The following is a 21,198-nucleotide window of genomic DNA, read 5'->3' on the forward strand; positions in this document are numbered from 1 at the left end:
CTGTAGTGTCACTATAGGATGAAAGGGATGTACTATAAAGGGTCACAGACAGGCCCATAGTGATAGATCGTTTGTCTGCAGATGCACACAAGAGAATGAGTTGGATCTTTACAGGAACAACTCATTTTCTATTGCTGCCTTACACGTTACCTGAAAATGAAAATTGCCATTACCCAGACTGTCCATCTGCTATGTAAGAAATTGAACTGCTGTCACTGGCTTTCAGTAAGTACATGTTAACATCCCTTTTCAGTCTCTTGCAATGTATTAACTCCTTCCATTATTTTCAATCTGAGAAGACTTGATAATATAAATCTCCCAATTTGATTTCAAAGAGCTCATGGATCCTTGTATCATGAAACATCTAATACACTCTGATATTTCTGACAAGAAGGGATCCCTGAAAAGAAATGTCAAATAAGGTATTGGTTGGTATGCTCTTGAGAATACATGGCACCGTTAACTTCATTCCTTTATGAGCATGTATTTGATATATAGTCAAGTCTGCATGATCTGTCCTAGTGAACAGTTAATGGGAAAATTTGGATAAGACAGAAAATACTATGCCAGCCCTACCCTGGGGAGCCATTCAGGCTCTCTATGCAGTACTTGCATCAATATGGCTCCAGGGGGAAATGCCTGCTGTATCCATACCATCTTTCCCAGGGGCCCAGCATTCCCTGGGGCTCAGGAAGGCCTATTTGGTCAAAAATTAAAGAGGAAAAAAAGTACAGAGCACTTTGCGGGGGTATGAATCTAGCTTAATATTCCAAACACATCTGCTTTGCTCTTACTTTATATCTACTTGTGTAATTCGTATAGGATAAAGGCAGTCCAATGTTTATGTTTCTAGAGATTGTAAGGGACTTAAGTGAGAGAAGGGGCTTCTACTAAATAGAAGAACCAGGCTGAATTTCCACTTTAATGCACACAGTAGCCATAGAATTATTTCTCAGGGAAAAAATAATCCCTAAGAGATTGTTTAGGAATAAGTGAAAACACATGCTAGCAGTACTCTAGTAGTGTACCACTATACATGTGTGTTGACTACATTAAAATTCAGTAGTGATGTCATTTAAAAAAATTGTATTTGAAGTTTTCAAAAATGTCAAAAAATTTATTGAGATGGGCTTTGACATTTCCCTGTTCTATGTGTGCTGCCATTTAAAGTTAAATCTTTACATCTTTAAGCTTTCATGTTAATTGTATACTATTCATAGTAATATGGCCCCTCGACAGTTAGCTTTTCAGGAAAGAATTGCCTGGTTGTGGGGTTTTGTTTGTTTCTTTGGGGGGGGGGGGAGTTCCATTCCTTATCTGTCCAGTGTTGACACTAACTATAGAGTGTATTGGAATATGCAAAGGCTCATTATTGAGTTAAGTTTTCTCAGGTTGTTGTGTGCTTTGCGTGTAAGTTGAGTCAGACTTACTTTTTTTAAATTACGACTCCACTGTTCCCCATACTCTATTCAGAGAGACTCTGACAGACTCTGTCTCTTTGAGGAATCCTGGCAACTTCAGTGAGACTCGTTGAGATGTAAGTAAGCAGTGGTGGTACCAGAATTTAACCCCCTTACATATTTCATTTTTTCTCAAGTGCCCTTCCTTTGAAGTTGGTACATTGGGCACAAACCTAGATTCTGGCAAGAGGAATTAACTTGATTATTCAAAACAATAAAATTCACTTTTCAGCACAAAACAATATTAACGTTGAAACCTTGTCAGCAGTATAGGGATTTTCTGGGGTGAGAGGTTAAGCAAATGACCTTTCTGAGAGAAGCTCTGTCTTTGTTACTAGAGCTGTAGCTTTGTCTTCTGTGTGTGCTTTTCTCCATGGCTCATACAGTATTGTGACTTGGTGAGCTGCTTCTGCCATTGCCTGTCAGAGTTTCATAATACACTACAAACAGGGAGGTTATGTTTATATTTCAGAGATACATGCCTCTGATAAAGGCTTTGTAGCAGTAGCCTGCACAGGACAGCCTTTCAGGGCAAGTGTCAGAGTGCAATTATTAAGGATGCTGATAATGTGTTTGCATTAATTGCAATGGTCTTAAAAGTGGGATCTTCCTCTGTGTATCTTCCTTGGTGAAGAAATGTACATAAAGTCTTGATACTTTAGAAAGCAATGTCAAGACTCCATGACCTGGTGTAGGTCCAAGATTTTTACCTGTTCTATAAAATAGTCTCTGGCCAGAGCATAGAAACCGACTAACAGGGGAAGGGGAGATGTAGAGGAAAAGGATGAAAGGTTCCCTCCTGTCACAGAAAGCTGAAATGCTGTTGCCTGCAGGAGACTGAATATTGGTTTTCTGAGTGCTGGGAACCAGGGTCTGGGACCATTATGCCTATGAAAAAGTCTGCCCTTAAAATCTTGAAACAGTTCCCAAAGTACAGATAGAGAGGATCTAATAAATAAAGCTTCTGTGTTCTTCTTCAAGATCATTGCAAGAATTTGAAGGTTGCTGAAGTTGTGCAAGAAAGTTAAAGTCAAGCCATCACTCTTCTTCTGTCTAAGTATTTCTTTAAACTTCTTAAGATCATTCACTAGTTCATCTCTACTTCCCAAAAATCTAGCTGCTGAAGATAAGTTTATTTTGTCTTTGACAGGTCCACTTAGATTTGCATCACGATTCCACCTTTTCTTGTCAGGGCATGGTCCTTGTATTACCTCTGTAATCATCGCATACTTTTTGCTTTCTAGGCTGGTAAGTCAAAGCAGCAAGAACTACACAAGTAAAAAGAGCATGTGATCAAAGGCTTCCTGCCTAAATCCTGACTTCTTTTCTAACTCATTTTTCATTTATGAGGAACCTATTACACATGAGTGTGTTTAGCTTTGCCAAATTTTTTACGCATTCTGCCTATCTTTACCTATTTTTATATTTTTGTATTTTTGTAGATGAGGGTATTTTTGCTGACTAACTATCTGCCCTTTCTTGTTACTGCACACACTGTTACAGTGCACGTTTTTGTGAAGCAGCTCTGATAACACGGAAGGCATTCTCACAATGGCCAAGCTTTGATATGAAATACTGCCCCTTTTGTGAGAAGACCTGTGATCAAATGAGGGGTAGAACCAAAGCAAGTATTACGGATTCATAACAATAAACAATATGTTTGAGTCTTTCTCTGCAACTGTTTCACAGCCCTTTTCTGCCTTGATCCTTTCTCTTAATCGTAAACCCCTTCATGGTAACCTTTTTTAGGAAGAAAAGTTGAAATCTGAATGAAGCTGGAAAAAATATGGGTGCTGCTTAATGAGCTTGAAGAGTCATTATGGTGATAGAATTAATGATGCCAGTTTGCTTTTATATTGCAATCTTGATATTTTGTCAGCCCTGTTGTTCTCAGCAAAATTGGTCTGAAAAGGGAGTTTCCTTTTTAAGGTATACAGTACACACATAAGTGAGATTTTGCGAAGTTTTACTGGTTCAGTATATGGAAGCATACACTTATACTTCCATTTACCATAGCATGTGACGCTGCTCCAGAATTCCCAGCTGTTGTTAGTGGCCAACCGATCTATTTGCTGCCATTTTCTGTTGTGTATTCTGATCTCAGTTCTTTACTTCAAGGCCTTGTGGTAGTATTTGTAGGAATGGTTAGTAATACTTAAGCGGACTGCTTTTATATGGTGGAAATTCAAGGAGAGATAGGTAGTCATGAGAAATAATGAAAAACATCACCATGGAGAGTGAATTTTGTATCAGTCATAAACTGGAGAAAAATTACACAATGTACAGCTTAGGAAAATAAATAAGAGGAAATAAAGAAAAAAATTGTAGAAGTGGCAGCATTTGATGGTCCAAATTATGCAGCACAAGGATAAGCACGTACCGTATACTGACTTGTGAAGTAATGAATTATTATTCAAGGCTGTCTTTATGGCCTCTTTTGTAAACCAAGTAGTTGTTAACTGCAGATGCATTTTGGAAGAGAGGACAACAGATTTATTTTAAAGCATGAAGGCTTCCATGGATGGATCATGGTACATTGGAAACAGCCACAGTGCCAATTATAGATTTAGATGCTTAATTGCTTTAAAAATTATTCCTTATGCATTATTATCATTGTGCCTTATTATATAGGCATAGCAGTGCTCCATACCCACTTAATCTGCTAAGTGCCAGCTGTTAATGTGATTACATGCATTCATTAACTAACTAGTTAAAGCCATCTGAAATTTGAAGCAGCCACTGAAGTTCTGATGATTTTTTTCTTGATAACAAAGTATGGAGGGGAAGGAGCAGCAGTTGCATAGCAGATATGCAAGAAATACATTGGTGCAACATGTACTGGTGATGAAACTGAAGGCGCTCATGGAAGTCAGCCCTGAGCCTTTGCGTAGTTGATGCATCAGTGCTGTTAGAGATGCCATTTTTGGTTCTGAAACTGAAACATGCATTTGTAAGGTAGAAAAAGTACCCGTGAAATTAATTACATTATGCCAATGGTAACTAAATAGTTACATTTTGCCATTTTACTTAACAACTACTATATTTACAGTTGGATACTACAGTCTTCAGTTCTTTCCTTTGACAACTTATGAATGTTGTTGTAAGTTGTTAAGTGGTTGTCCTGTACCACCTCAGAAATAACTGCATTTTTATGGAGAGCAGAATGATCCCTATGTCGTTAGTAGCTATTACCAAATGATGCCATGGATATGCTTGGTATTAGTCAAGAAAATCCTTTTCTGAAATCCTTTTTATCTGATGAATTTCTTTTTCATATTGTACTCTTTGAGTACCAGTTGTATGAGTTGCCAAACAAAAACTGGCAGAGACAAATACCTGTTAGGAAAAACTAGCAAAAAAAGTGTAGCTTATAGATAACAAATGAAGGAGGGGGGAGGGAGGAAAAGGATACAATAGTAGCACTGCAGTAATTGAGGTCAGTGAAAGTAAGTGTAGAACTTTTGATGGGATAGTGTGTGTCTTGCCTTTTCTTGTTAAACAGCTTCTGACACATGACTTTCTTGTCCATGGTTCCTTGGTAATAATGAGAGGCACTTTTTTTTTGTTTGCTTGGCTGTACACCCTCTGAAGAAATCAGGTATCTAGACAAAGCTACTGAAGCCTGAAGCCTTTGTGAGAGAGAGTGTGTGTGTGTGTTAATACAAGGGCAGTGTAAATGAAAGATCATTCTAGCTTCAGTTAGTAATAAAAATATCCTTCCTTACTAAGAAGAATTAGTTTCATGCCATGTATACCCTGGATTTCACCAATGTCTTTTTGTTTGGTGTCTGTGCCTCACACTGTATAATGAGCAGTAGAAAGAGGAGAATAGATTTCTCACTGGGAAGCTGAAATCAGTGACATCAGATGAAGCAATAAAATTTTGTATTAAGATCAATTGCATAACTAGTAAACATAATCCAGAAAGTACAAGGTATGAGGTTTTTTGACCTAGCTAAGCAACATGTGACCAAACCCCTGCCAATCCCATGACCAGTCTGGCTTCTGTTGGGTGATCTCCCCAGCCCAGGTGTATGGCTGGCTGACACCTGTGTAACTTTTCTCTGGTACCAGTTGCTTCAGTGGCACAATGCAGACATGCACACCAGCCTTTTATCTGCGTAGAAAGCTGCTCTTTGCATGATGTGAAAAGCTAATGTAGTGAAGACCCCATGTTAACATTTACAGCAGTGTGTTGTGGATGATAACCTTTCTTCCACAGGAAAAAGGGAAGCAGCAGTGGACTGATCTTTCCTCCTTAGTAATAACTGAGCAAATAAATGTGCCTACCTTAGCATTGCTTCAGGCAGTACTACCTACTGGTTTGCCTTTGAGCCTTAGCTTCCCATGATGATTCTGCAACTGTAGAAGAAGGGGTAAGAAGGAGAACTGACTGTGAGACTTGGGGCCAAGTTCTGCTTTCAGAGACAAAGATGTGGAACACCCCTGATGACTTGTTGAAAGGCAGATGGGCCTATAGTAATTATTTTTACTTCTTGTGAGAGACTGCCTGAACAGAGTCCCTTCCCCAAAGGATTTTCAGCCAAATAAAGGGAGGAAAAGCTTTGTCATCAGAGATTCATGCTTAATTCCATTGATTGATATTATAATTGAAAGTACTTGCTATTGTTTTTTTTCCTTGTAGAATAAGGAGCTGAAATAACAACATGTTTGCTTAGTATCTGAAAAATGGCAGTGTTTGGCAAGTGGCCTTAGAGTTTCTAAACAAAATTCCCAGGTATCAATTTCCTTGAAAATCTTGCAGTCTTGCAGATACCACCTGGATTACTGAATGCTGTTTCAATCGGGAAAATAGCAAGAGATTCATAGATCTCTAGGAAATACTCCTGCCCGCAAAAATGTTAGGTAAAATTCAATAGGTGCCTGTATGAGTGTATTCTCTGAGGACAGTTGTTTCTGGGATGGCTGTTCATCCATGGAAAATTATCCTTGAAACTGTCTTTATTTGTAATTGCACACATATGCATACACCACTCTTTTACCATGGCTCTTCTCCCCCCCACCCCCTTCAGAGCCCTTTATGGGGATTCATGTGCCCCATGAACCTACGTTGCTTGGTCATCTGCCAAAAGTGTAACAATAAATACAAAAGTTAAAACCTTCAGGGAAAGTGTGCTTGATTTGGAGAAATCCAGATTATGGCAACTTTTAGTTGTCATAAATAATGGGAGGAAGTGAAGACGCAGGCTTGACCTCAGCAATGTCTGTGTACAGTATGGATGGCTCATGTTTGCTTCCTGCTCTTAAAGACTCTCCCCTCACAGTTCTATCAAGGGAATTTTCTGCCTTGAATGTGTTAATTCCGTACAGAGTAGGAAAAAAAGCAACACTCCTGTAGGTTAATCATCTAACAGATGAAAAATAATTACCAAAATACTTGTAGAAATTATATTCTTTTAGCATTTCACAAGCAAGATGCAGAGACTCAGGCTTAGCGGTACAGAAAGTCAGGGGAAAAGGGAAGATTGCACGTGAAGCTTTCCACCTGTTGAATGATAGTCCAGCTTTGTGGCTTGCAGTGATGCAGAATTTTTACCCTCTAGACATGTCCTGCAATAATTTTATTTTATTTTATGCTTGTATGTTTTTTAAATTGATTTTATTTCAGGGTCCCTGCGTCCATGTCCCAAACCTCAGCTTGCTCATCCYACCTACCTTTTCAAACACAGCTCCTTCTATAGAGTTCATGTGTAGTGCTGTTCACTTGCTCTAAGTTTACCTCAGGCCAAATTATACCCTCAGTTGTTTTCTTATCATATATCTTCATGCAAGATTTTGATCTTTTCCACTTGCTGTTGGAATTTTGGAATATTCCTCTTCCATGTGTCTTATCGGATGTCTTTTCCCTACATCATTTTCATCTCTAATTGTGTTTTTATACCTACAAATCCTTCCCTCCTGTAGTCTTTCAGTCTGCACATTTAAACATRTTGGGCACTGTGTTTGGGAGAAAAAAATCTTTTGTATTTTGAGCATTTATTTATGGGAATCATGAAAATATTGTTGCCTGTGACTAAGAAGAATAAGGAAATACTTTCCTACAAGAAATAGATAATGGCAAAAATACCAAATGCTCTCTTGGAAATTGTCACAAATGCCCTGAGAAATTACTAACAAATATGACTTGCATTTTGTATACTATTTCCTGTAAAAATTCTGTTTCGATAGAGAACTTAGTGTATGTATTTAACACACAGCAGGCTGAACAAATACTGGCCTGCTTTTCTTGTCAAGCATGTGTGTACATGTTCTTGAAAAGTGTTGAGCAACATTCATTCCTACTGGCTGGGATCAGGAGCACATCTGATCTACATATCTCCTGTGATATGAAGGTAATTGGTGAGATTATTTGTATAAGTTTAAGTTGTTTTTGTGACCGTCATGTAGTTGTCAAAGAACAGGCAGATATACCTGTGACTTTCTCCTCTGCAATGATTTTTGGATGCGTACTTAAAAACTACCCTGCTTTTCTCAAGTTAAGACCTTCTAAAAATGGTTTAAAATCATTGAGCTTTCTTAATTTCCATTGCAAACTTGTATTTCAAATCACAAGCTCTATTCTATCACATTTATCTGGCAGGGTCTGTCAGAGTAGTTTCCTCATTAGGCTGAGGGTTTAGCATATCTTTCTTCTTCGAAGAAATGAGGCTGATTCCAGGATTCAGGCTATAAGAAAGTGCCTCGACGAGTTAAGAAACATTGCATATTTACAAATGTTGGAATCTAATGTGAGAAACCAATGTCATTAGTTTCCTGTCAGTATTGTCAGGGGAAAAAGGAAAGCATCTCGAATGAATCAAACAACTTAATCTTCTCAATTTATGTTTTTGTTTTTGTGTAATCTTTTTAGTAAGAGATCAAAGAATGTGCTTCTTGACGTACTTTGGGAGTTACATGTCTGGTGGTGTATACTGTTACTAGATAAGCAATTCTCTTTTGATGTTTCTGTGTAGCTAGCTGAAGCCAACTTTCAGGTCTGCAGGTGACTGTGTGGGTGCGGAGTACGATACCATACTGTCTCTGGGGACGTTGTCAGTGAAGCTTCTGCACAACAGATGCATTTGAAGACTTTCCAAAGATTGACTTCCCTCCCTGCCATCCCAAGTCTCTGTGTGACTAATACTAATGAGTTACAGTTTGAGAGTACAGCTCTTCAGAAATGAGAGTTTTTATTTATTTGGCTAGCTGTTAATGTCTGTGGAGACTGTTTATAAATAATTTGGACTTCCAGGAAATGAAGACGTTTTCTTTGTGAATCAATAGGTTATGATGAGAAATCAGGGACAAGTAAGGCATTTGAACTTTCTTTGATAATGTATTTTATGTAAGAAATGGTTTATAGAGACGAGTGTGGTCACCAGTCACCTGAGAAAAGACTGAAGTGTTGGTTGGAGATGTGAGACGGTGCAGTTACAGAGAGCCTTACAAGTGACCTTGAAGAGAGATCTGGTACAGTTAAATACTGAGGAGGAATGCTGTGATTTCATTGTACTGAAGCTCCTCTTAAAATAAGGTCTAGGCATATCATTTCCCATCTTCTCTTTTTGTTACTGAAACCAGAGGTGTAGCCTTGTGGAACAAAAGCATTTTATAGTTACACAAATATTACAAAGTGAAGATCCCAGTAGCATCATTGCACACCCCTAAATATGGACCAGAAATTCAAGTAGACTGAATTGATAAATTCAACCATAAAAATATTGTGTGACTGAAACTGATTTGCTATTTAAACATAGATGCCAAATGCAGTGAAATTTTTCTCTAACTTGAATCTGTAGTTTTAAAGAGCATGTTCTATACATAGAATTCAGTAGCCATGATGTGCATCCTGTACAGACTCTCTTTTCTCTTCCTTTCTCTTTGTTTTCCTCCTTCAAAATTTTGCTCTTTTTCTAACATGATAATTTAGGCTGAAATTAAATAGTTCATCTTTGTATATAAAAATAACATAACTTCTTAGGTTTATTGTCTGATAAGAATCATTTTGCAATTTAATTCATTTGGAGTTATCAGTCCTGGTCTTTAGTCGTATTGTGATGAGTAAAAATTGTTTTTAATTAGCTATTTTTCATATTAAATTTTCAGCCTCAGAGGCTGATAGGCATGCTACCACAAAAGGTATGTGGGGGCATGTTATGTGAAGACTTACAGGCTGCAATAAGCTGGCAGCATGTGCTGTCATAGGTGTGCTTTCCCTTGAAGTTATGCTTTTGTAAGTAACATGCCGTAGAGCCTGTTGGAAAGGAAGGTCTAAAATTGTTTTTGTCTTTGTTTTTTGTAGAAGCTCCACCAAAACTGGAAGAAAATCCTGCTGAAGCATTCACTGACTCATCCCTCTTTGCTCACTGGGGCCAGGACCTCAGTCCTGAAAATAGGCGTATTGCTCTTAAGCAATTCCAGTATTACGGCTACAATGCTTACCTGAGTGATCGCTTGCCACTGGACAGGCCCCTACCTGATCTTAGACCTAATGGGTAAGTGCTGTAGTTGAATCTAGTACTACAGGTCCCCAAGTTCTAGACTCTTAACTTTTTCATCTGCAAATTTTATGTTGTGTGATGACCTAGTAGGTAAGTTATACTGGATGGCCAGAATGAGTCATCTGTATAAAATACACAAAGGCGGGGGGTTTCAAGTGTCTCCTGAAATATTAAAGTGCCCAACATAAGTCCTACTAAAATTCCACTAAGTACCCATTAAAAGTCCCCCAAGTTATTTGAAAGCTCAATGTCACCTACAATTTATATTAGACAGTCAATATTTTATTGCTGTGAGAATGACCTTTTTATTTAAAATTTCAGTTTTATCAAAAGATCTGGCTAGGAAAGGAAGAAAATAAGAATTACTCTTTTTGAAAACCCAGGACTGTCTGATAAAGATCAATGAGCGTATGAGGCTGGTCAGCTACAGTAGTAAAATAAGCAGCTCAGTCAAGCAGTGTGAACCAGCTGGAAGCCCCCAGAGCCTCCAGTGGAGTTTCATTGATCTGTTCTCTGCTGAAGCATATGTGTCTGGCAGGGTAAATACATCCACTGTTATGCCACATGGCTTTGGTGAGATGGATGGGACCAGGGAACGAACAACCCTCTCTTTAATGTGTTTGAGTCCTATTCCAGTAAGATCACTTACAGGGAGGGTTAGTACTCAACTTTTCTTTTGGCCTTGTTATTACATCTGATCCTCTGAAGCGGTGGGTGGAGGAAAGTAGTAATTTTTTGCAGCTCATTTTATTAAAAAAAATAAAAAAATCATAAATGCTATAGGTACGTACTGAATTGAACCAATAACCAAGATGTGAAAGGCAAGGAACTAAAAGGCTCCTTGCCAATATCCAAAGCAATCCAGATGTGATCTTACTCACTTCTTTTAACCAAATGTTTCAATAACTAGAGCAGCAAGCAGTAGATTTGACCATATATTAATATGGCATGTTAATATATGTTAATTATATTAATATATTGGTTGCATATGTTGGTTATTAACATGCATTACTATATCATCCAATATTAATGAAAAGATTTGAACACAGTTTCAGGCAACAGTTTAGCAATTTAAAATATATCTATGTTATAAAATGCAATATATAAAAATATATAAATATATATATGGTAGATTTACTGTAATAGCAACATAAGGGAAATGATGGTATGTGCAATTTTATTTGTGTTTGGGTTAAATCAGTTTAGCACTGTCTTTAGGGAAAATCTATCTCTTCTTGTAATCATAAACTAATTTAGAAATCTTCTGTGACTATCAAAACATCACTGACAGAAGTATGTCTGTTCTTGTATCTCTTTGAATGATTCTCCTGAATGACAGAGAAAATGAACGTTACTGTAGCTGAAAGAAATGAGTTGTGGTTGGGATTTTGAAAGAAATTCCAAACACAAACAAATCGTGGTCCTAATTTCTGTGGAAGTTTTGATCCCAAGTTAACTATCTGCCAAAACCACATTAGACATTACAACATGTTTATGGATTCACGCATACAAAATAATAGCTTAGTAATGAGAGTTCAGGAATATTCCCCCCCCACCTGCATCATGGTTCAGGAGGAAGTGGGTAATCTGACACTGAAATTCTGATACTGGGGGAAATTAAATGTATTTTCAGACAGTATGTACACTGTTCACTGTGTAGGCACCACACTGTGGGACACATTACAACACATTATTATGAAGTCAAGTTTCTGAAAAAAGAATTTCTAGTCCTGATATGTGAATTTTTATTTATGTGAGAGAATTTCTGTAGCTATTGCAGGAAGAAACTTACCCAGGGAGAGTATATTTTCCTCTATAATCATCCATTTTTAGGATTGCTAGCACCTATTTATAAAGCCTGTTGCATTAGTCACTTGCAGGCTCTGTATGGTTACATGTAAATTATCCATGGGCAGATACTAGACTCGAGCAGCATAGCCTGAAAGCCAAGGGCAGCTTGGCCTGAAAGGAGCCTACGCCTATTTCAAGTGGCGTGGAAACTGGGTTAACCTTGCTGGACCTTAGCTGGCGGGGGTATTTCTGTTCTGACCAGAAATGCAGGAAAACACAGATATTGTAGAGATACCAGAATAGCTCAGGAAGGAAATAGCCTAGGTCTAACCAAGTACATTAACTAGTGTTTAGCAGTGGCTCAGAGTCAGCGTGACATAGGAATCCTACCCAGTTAAGGATTGTGGGGAGGTAGCTGTAGGGAATGGAGTTCACACGGATGTGTCCAAGCTGAGCCATGGTCTATCATCTATATTATAATGTATCACATGAAATATAGGATGTTGGTAAGGCAGCAAAAATATACATATAACTGAAGTCTAATGTAATTCACACGTGATTGGCCCCAGTTCAGACTGGGAATTAAGCAGTCTACTAAGAGTGTATGTTGACAGTTGGCAGGCTAAGAACAGAAGGACAATATGCCGTAAGCCCCCAAATTACTCAGACTTAACTATACCTGCACCCTTGCTAATTAGTTTTGAACCTGGAAAAAGTTCCTGAGGAGTCTGCGCAAACCCAGTGATGTCAAAATGCTGTCCTCCTTACAGGCTGTCAGTCCAGGCAGTAGCAGCCCACGTAGCCTCCTCTCCTCTCCCTGCAGGCCCTTATGCTTGTACAAGACTTTTAGAGTACAGAAACATGAGGACAGTATCTTCATTTCATGTGAGTGGCTATATGAATCTATTAATGGATCTGCATAAGATGTGCTTTAGACATTTGCTGGCAAACAGTAGACAAAATACCAATAGCATCCAGGTGCCTGTGCATAGGTGTGTATTTCTGAGGAGGGGAAGCAGGCAATTAAGTCTAAATCAATATTTTTTTTTGTCAATGTTAATACGTAGTGTATGCCAGAATAGTTGTCTTGTTCTGGAAAATGACCAAGCAGCACATTTAAGACAAATCAAATTCCTTCTTCACACAGCACACCGTGAAATTGGGCAAGCAAGCACACCATGTAAGCCAAAGTAGAAATGGATTCAAGAAGGGAACAGACATTAAGGAATACTAAGAAAAAATGTAATGCATACACTTTGTTTGACCTAGCTGTCTTTTCGCTTTATTGATAACTCAACACCTAGCAGACATAAATCTCTCTGTTTCCTTATCAAAATTTTGTGCCTGTGTTCCTGCAAAGCCTCTTGGTGCCGAGAAATACAGTAAACCCTTTTATATCATTCTGGTATGATTCAACTGTGAACTTCGTGTCCCTTTCTACAGTGTTCTGACAATTGACATCAGAATAACTTAATGGAGGAGCTCAGCATCTCTTTGCAGGGTCCTGCAGTTAGAGATGCCTCTCCACATACGTAATAACCACAAATTATAGCATAGAGGATTTTCTGATGTTGATTTTGTCAACACTTAATGCAATAAAAATATCAGAGGACAATTAGAGATTGCTGAGCCACACACATGCATGTAGGAGAGGGCAAGTATTCAACCTTTCCAAGCCCTCCAATGTGGGCAGCACAGTCCCTGTGTGCAAATAGAGGAGACTGCATTCAGTAGCTAGGGCAGTACACTTTGCCCAAGTGGTTTTTCCTAGTCTTCTCTGGAAGAGAAAAAAAAAAAAAGAAAAAGAAAAAAAATCATCATCAGTCAGAACCATCCCACAGACTGCAGTTGGGTCAAGCACAGATTGTGGGATTTTCTTCTGTTGTAGGTAGTACACAGGCATGAGCCTTGTGTTCTATAACTATAACTTTCAGGATCTGATCACTTTTCACTGTGAATGTTTACACTAGCACAGTGCAGTCCCCAGACCAGGTCATGACTCTAAAATCTGTTACAACACAGGTTATAATAAATAACTTTCATGGATATCCGGACCTCCTGAAATAATTGTCCTGAAATAAGCATTGAAGTAGTCTCAGTTTTTGTGGTACTTGGCAGCACAAGCAGTATTGTGGAGGATCCCTTCTGCTGACTCTCCCAAGACTTCCCTTTGTTTAGTGCTGGAGTTGCGGTGATCTGCTGCTTTCCATTGATACACCCATCTGTCAGGCAGCTGTGCATCTGCGTCACAGGTTAACGTGTAACTGCTGGCTCTAATGAGCTCGAAAGCATTGAGGAAAGCAGTGTGGGCCTTTCTCTGTGCACGACCAGGCACTTCTGCATTAGCTATAGTTCTGTTGTGCTTGTTACTTTAAGCAGGGCAGGCAGTACCCACAAACCTTGTTGTGAGTGAAATGTTGAACAAACTCACACAGAAATATGTCATTAAAAGTCGGGTTGTTTAGGGATCCCAAAGCTGGGCACCGGATCTCCTTCTGAGTGAATACAATATTAGTCTTCTACTTTGTTGCCTTTAATGTGTTTTGGGTTTTTTTTGTTGGTTTGTTTGTTTGTTTTGCCTGATCTAGTGCCCTGAAGCACGTCTGTGAAAGAGATGACATTGTCTTGTCTTACCTAGGCATGAGAGGGAAGGATAGTGGAAAAAGGCGTGTGCAGTAGGACCCAGCAAAGCAATTACTCTGAGAATTTTGTTCCTGCATAGCACATACGATAGGAAGGAGCTGGCCAATAGGCATAAAGCAACTTTTTCAATCGGTGTAGCTTCAGTCAGCCAAATTTCTTTTGCATTGGTAAAAACAGTATTTTCATGAAAAAGTGAAGGCAGGAAAGGTGGAGGAGTAAAAGAAACATTTAAAGCTGAGATAGCTTTTCATCTGGCTTTGGAGAATGCTAAATTGTATCGTACAGCATTTGGCTTGCAGCAGGTTTGACTGACTGACTCCCAGCTGACTCAGTGTAGTTTGGCATCTAGAAGAGTCCAGAGGAGATGTTCCATTTCCTTTGCAGAGAAAAGCTTTGGCCATTTAGTAACTACTTTCTTGTTTTCCAAGTTGTATTATTTCGAGGCTCAGTTCAGAAAGGGACAGTGGCAAAAGTCTTGAAAAGGAACAGGACTAGGCTTGTGATAAACTGGCCACAAACTGAGTAGATGGGGTATCCAGTGAATGCAAATAGGAATACAGAGTGGCTGGGAAAAGTATTAGCTGGTTGCGGGGGCAGGGGGTTGTGCTGTGTTTTACTACTAAAACTGTTTATGGGCATACATCTGTCTAAAATGTGTGTCGGTGTTGTGGTATATAGAGAGGTAGTGTGCAAGGCAACACCAGACTTGCATGAGCCTGTAGACTCTCCTTTATTAAAACTGTTACAAGAACAACATGTGATCCCAAGTTGTGAGGTTAAAGTTAGCCATTTGCATGTTAGCCCCTCCTGGGCGAAGCCAGCCCCCGCATGCTTACCTTCTGTTAGGCCGGGCCTCAGGCATGGTGCAGCTGTCAGGTCAGGCTGCCTCGTTATGTCCGTTCCGATGTGTTTGAGTTCTGCGAGGGATGTGTTGGGCTCCATGTTCGTTTCCACCTGAGTTCCGTTGTCCTCGTTCACGAAAGGCAGCATAAATATTACATGGGGTATTTGACGTTTCAAAGGAATTCTTTATAAAGAGCACTTAAGCCTGGTCCTTTACCTGTTAGATTATTTTGGACAGAAGTCCTGAGACTACCAAATTATTCAGCCTTCCTGTCAAATATCTAATGTTTATTTCTGACATTCTTCCCGCTCTTTTTTACTCCCCTTTCTACCTTTGGTTCTTCTTTTTCTTGCCTCACTTTTGCCTGTTGGCAAACTCTCTGTTGGTGCTGTCGTAGCAGTGGGGTGCACTGCCTGAGCAGCCACCCGCTATGATTCTGGTTTGTGCTTCAGTTTTTCCTGCCCATATGCGTCTGCCCAAATGGCTGCTCTAGAGTGATTTTGTATCACTAACAGTGATACCAAATCGGCTGCAGTCTCCAAGATGCTTTAATAGCCTAAGTTAATAATGAATGTTGCTGGCATCCGTTTATTGGTTTTGATACTCACTGTCTCCGTTAACTTAAAAGAAATGTGATGTGGTAAACGGTTCTCACTCTCTCATCCTCGCTCGTGTGCCCTCTCTCTTTCTTTAATATGTCATGACTATGTGAATGTGCTATAGTTCTTTCACTTGGCAGACATTTATATTAGAAAGTACTCAGAATAATCCCTGGCAGAATACTGTAAGAGACTAACAATTTTTGCCCAAATACCTACACAGAGTTCTCATGTTCTTATAAAGGGGAGTTTTACTGAAATCATCAACTCCCAGTTTACTGTTCTCACTGTTTTATTCAGACACAGGTCTTGATTTTAAGTACCAAAAAAAAAAAGGAACTTTATGGTATGGTTTGATGGGCATGAATAGCTTTTATTAAAAGGAGTAATCTGTTGCAATTAAATCTATACTGTAAAATGCTTAGGAGACCATGAACTAATTACTCTTGTGTCACAGTCCTGGAACTTACCTGCATATTTATCAATTTTTCTGTCTGTTATTCAGTCTTTCTTTATTATACATTTCTGTTCATTTTTAGGGAGTTGTGTCAGGAGAAAAAAAAGCTGTCCATATTTGYTTTTATAGTTACATGGTAACTCTGCGCATTGCTCGCACAATTGTATGCCTGGCTTTGTTCCCTCCTGATGGAAAATTATAACCACACCTCAAGTTCTATACATTCGAAGCAGAAATAGTTTACTGTCTCGTTGGCTATAGTTCTGTAATAGACTGTAATCCCCAAGGATCAGGGTTGGGGGGAGGCACTTTTTATGTCTTTTTCAGCATGAGCTTTGTTACCACAGTTCAATTAACACTTAAAATACTGATAGTAGTGAAAGGGGAGATGAAGAATGATCACAAAGTGAATTGGTAAACATAAATAGTTGAGCTGCAATTCTTACAAGACCTGCATCTTTTGCAAGATTTTTAGTGCCATTTATTTTATTTATGCCAGAATTCAGAAGAATAGGCTTTTCTTTCCTCCCATACGTCTTGAACTTCCATTTGCCTTTTTGGCTCATGACAAAATGTTACCAAGTCATGGAGAAGGTACAGTTCTGTTTCTGCTTGTGCTTTTGAGAAATTCTTATTCTGTTCGAACTAACACTCTCCCGTATGAGTTTTTAGGAAGGATACCTTAACCCCAAATGTTTTACCCACATGCATTACTTCATCCTCTATTCAAAAAAAAAGTTAAAAAAAAAAAAAAGTGCTCTAGCTGATGTAATTTTGTGGTCAAAACACAAAACAGGATTCTTCATGTGTTCTGGTGCTGTTGTTTGGCTATGATACTATTGCAACTCTTAGGTGAAAGGTTCTAAAAAAATGGAGAACTGTAATTCTTTTCCACCATATATGTACATAGTTGTGGAAGATCTCAAATAAAAGTTATTAATTCAGGAAAGCATTCTTTCTCTGTTGTTCTAGTTGTTTTAAACTAATTTTAATGTGACTGACTGAATTGCTTTAGCATAATGTGTATATTCTGGATGAATATATTTTTCTCATGGACGAATATCTGAAAGAAGATTTCTAATGTATTCTCTCCTCCATTTACCAGAGTTGTGCTTGATATAGAACACCAGGAATTTCTCTTAATTTCTAGTAACCATGGCAACTGTTACTTTAGTGTTATTAGCCTAATGTAATTTAGTAGAGTTGGTTGCTGGAGGTAATTTTTCAGCTACATTGTGGTGATATTTGTTATTATAATTTTTAATAATTAGAATTTACATTTAAGAATCATTTAATCATAATACTGAAATATGCTCAATACTTCTGTGAATTAGTTACTAGTGATAGCCACAATTTGCAAAGAACAGTGTCTGAGCTACAGGCAAGTTAGGGGTCTTATCCAAGGCCCTCGAATGAGTCAAAGGCAAAGCTGTCATTAAAACTTGCAAGGTCCTTGTTGCCGTGCAGCCATTCCACTCTTAGGACTTACTGGATCTAAGATTTTGAGCAATACAATTTTAGCCCTTTGTACACTCTTCAGTGTGTGCCTGACTTACACATGCACGCGCACCCCCCCACACACAGACACACGCTTTCTCTGTAGCTATTTCTTGTTCATTCCTAGAATGCTGGGATTCTATTCAACATAAAATATAGCATGAAGAAGAGGACAGACTTATTTCTGAAACTATACAAATTCTATGTTCTGTGCACAGTCAGATGTATGTGGGTTTAATTCCAATTTGTTAACAACAACAACAAAAACTAGGTAACTTTTATTCTTTCCTTCTGATATGAAAAAAAATGTATGCAGAAAAATATAAAATTTTTAAAATTGTCCACAATGAAAAAGTGAATTCAAGCTGGAGGTAAAGATAATAAATGAGTCTGAATGGGGGAGGGAAGGGACCCTCAGTTTAGGAATGTATCTGCATTGAAGAAGAATCCATTTGAGAAGGACTAAAGAGATTAGACACAATGGGATCCTAATAATGTTTTCTTGTATCTTATGCAGTTATCTTTTATTATATACTGGGGCAAAATAGGAGTCAAATGTCATTTTCTCTTGACTTTGCTCTTGACTTCAAAAGATGCCAGGCAATGGAAAATGCTGTCCAGTGGAATCTGATTTGAAAAAAAGTTAATGAATACAGTTAGGAAAAATGATAAAAATCACTTACCTTAAATGGAAGGAAGAAATGTTAGAAGCAGAAATTTTGTTTGAAGATTTCAGTTTATGCRTACTGGATTTATGATAGAGAAGTGGGGGGTGGGGGGACTGTTTGTTTGGTTTTTTTGTCATCCAGAACAGAAAATCAGTTTTGCCTTACACTAGTTGTCTTCTGAAAGAAAAAGCAGCTCCTTGTTGTAGTCTTTTATTTGGAATAAAAATTCCCAGGTTCCTATCTCTAGGAAAGGGCCTGTGGCGCTGAATAATATTGAGGGACCACAGTCCTGCATGGGAAAAGCTTTTAAACACTCTAAATTAGCATTTTCTCTATTAATTGCAAGTTCCCTGCTTAACACAGTGGTTTATTTAAACACCATTCTTCAGCACCTCATTCTGCCTGTGCTCCTGCTTTCCTACCTTGTATGTATACTTCTCAGCAGCTAGGTACTTTACAGGCTACATACAACTTTACTGGAAGTTGTAGTACTTGGGTTTCCTTTGTGAACCTAGTGATAAGTCCTTCTTAGAAAATCTTGTTTGCCAGCAACACCCACCAGAACCACTGAGAATCATAACTGCACCCACTTGAAAAGGCCAGATATAGAGGAGGTCCAAACATAAGCCTTTACAAGGTGTGGCCACTGATCTTTGAAGAACAGTGAACTTTTTTTGAGTTATCTTTAATGAATTGGCATTAATTTAAAAAAAAAAAAAAGACAATTGACTATAATTGACACTTCCACAAGCTGTTACATTTTTATCTGCTGTCCAGTGGCACTCAAAGTGACATTCTTTCAGATCTGTTGAAAGCTTCAAAGAATGCGTTTCCATCTGATCCTTAAAACTTGAAAGCCTTCTTATCGGTAGACGTAAGAGACTAATGTGTCGGTAGAAATACAATCTGCTTTTGGAAAGTTAGTTTTGATTTGTTTATACTGCCAAAAGATCAAGCTACAAGTGAGAATCAGTAAGTCCAAAGACCACTGTAATTGCTTCATTCTTGTACTGATGCAGTGGAACAGAAAGCTATGAATCTCTGAGTGGGTTTCTTATTTGATTCTGAAAGATGACTGAGCCAACTCATTTAAAAATAAAACCTACACCCTTTTAAGACAAATGCTTGTCCTAACTTTTTCAAGACTGTGTTTTCTATTTTGCATGTCTATATAATTCCTTCATGTGGTGATGGAGGAAAAAGGGCCTAAAACGTGAAAGAACTTCTTTAATGTGATTTCCAGCAAATTCAAACTAGTGACTGAATTGAGAAAATTGGATGACCGGCTGAATTTTGAATTTTTTCCATGTCTCTGTTTCTGGATGTCATGTGTCTTTCATCCTGACCCTTTTTAGAAGCTTTAAAAACATGCTTGTAAATTCATCATCTTGATCAAACTTAATTTTTATGTGACATCCAACATGTGAAGAGGAATACTTACTTGCTGCTTTTCTGTATTGTCTCTGCAGATTAAATACAAAAAAGAAAAAATGCTGTGCTTTCTCTTCTGTTTGAAGATCAAATTAAGTAATCATATTTAATCGTGATTTGAGAATTGTCACTCCATCCACAGCCTTCAGCAGTGTCTGACTGGAGTGAATCTAGGTATCTTCAAAGATAGCCACTTCAGTGTTGTCAGAAGACAGAGAAGGGCATTAACATCAATCATTTACATCTACAGAACCTATCTGGAAATGGTGTCTGGATCAGCCTGTGGCCACAGTCCTGTTAAAAAGGGAGTAGCTGCTCTGAAATGGGCTATTTTTCATCCTAGTAAATACTTTCAGATCTGAGAAAAAAGGTAGAATTAACTGTTGTTTAGAAATGTGGCATCAAAATACTAAAAGTTTCAGAGAAAAGTAGTTAATTACTTTCGCTTAATAAGCTTCTGGTTTTATGAAAAAGCAAACATTTGCTCACAAATTAAAAGATACAAGTTGGAAAAAGGACTTTCTACTCTTCATAAAAATATAGAAGTTGAATCTTTCTGAAATAAAGGAAAAAATAAAACACTGAGTAACTTTGAAGTGGTACGCAGCACCTTCATAACACTGTTTGCATCAGCAACTGGGAACGTGGTCAAAATATAAATAAAACACACACACACAAAAACCTACCAGGCTATGCAAGTATTCCTCAATCTACTTGAAATTCTTGAATGAGCTTTCGAAGGTCAGTTCCCATCCTTGTACCTGTTTTTCTGGCTACACTGTCTGTCTTAGGTCTTGTAGCAGGATGTCCTTTTGAGCGGGGTCTTTCACTATGTTTTTACTGAGTTGAAAAAGAAGTTCCTGATCTTGACAGGAATTGCTGGTAGATTCTATAGCGAAAGTAATTATCTTTGCTATTCAAGGAGGTGCTTTTGAAGTTTGGGACTAACTCTGTTTTGTCCTGTCTCCACTGTCCAGAAAGACAGTGTGAACCACTGCAGCTGGGAACTGCATTTAGAGAAGAGTTTACATTTGTTTTGCAAACTCTTTTTCACTGTTTTGGGCCTTGCGTGGAAAAGTGAATTCACTCTAGGCCTTGGTTGCACAGGCTGTTTCAGGAAACTGTTCTCAAGGATTCCTTTTTTAGATAGGTGGTCATCTGGTTCTTGCCTGTGCTTGCTCTGAGCAGGTATGGGGACCTTCTGATCCCTGCCTACAAAAGCTCTCTTGTCATTGTTATGGCTGGGGATAGATTTTTCTGAACCTGTTTGTGTTGACACCATGACTCCCAACAGTTTACATCTTTAT

At 38.4% G+C, this 21,198-nt stretch overlaps 1 protein-coding gene across 9 annotated transcripts in view; it reads left to right on the forward strand.

The window, feature by feature from the left end:
- The window catches only part of GALNT18 (polypeptide N-acetylgalactosaminyltransferase 18), a 346,024-nt gene that overhangs the window by 205,150 nt on the left and 119,676 nt on the right, over positions 1-21,198 (forward strand). For all 9 annotated transcript variants that reach the window (XM_026082494.1, XM_026082495.1, XM_026082493.1 and 6 more), the window contains one exon: positions 9,763-9,955. In XM_026082494.1, the coding sequence (XP_025938279.1) occupies positions 9,763-9,955 (193 nt within the window). The remainder of the gene's footprint in view (positions 1-9,762; positions 9,956-21,198) is intronic.

Source organism: Apteryx rowi, unplaced genomic scaffold (assembly GCF_003343035.1).
Source record: "Apteryx rowi isolate R43461 unplaced genomic scaffold, aptRow1 scaffold_58, whole genome shotgun sequence".
Taxonomy (NCBI): Eukaryota; Metazoa; Chordata; class Aves; order Apterygiformes; family Apterygidae; genus Apteryx; species Apteryx rowi.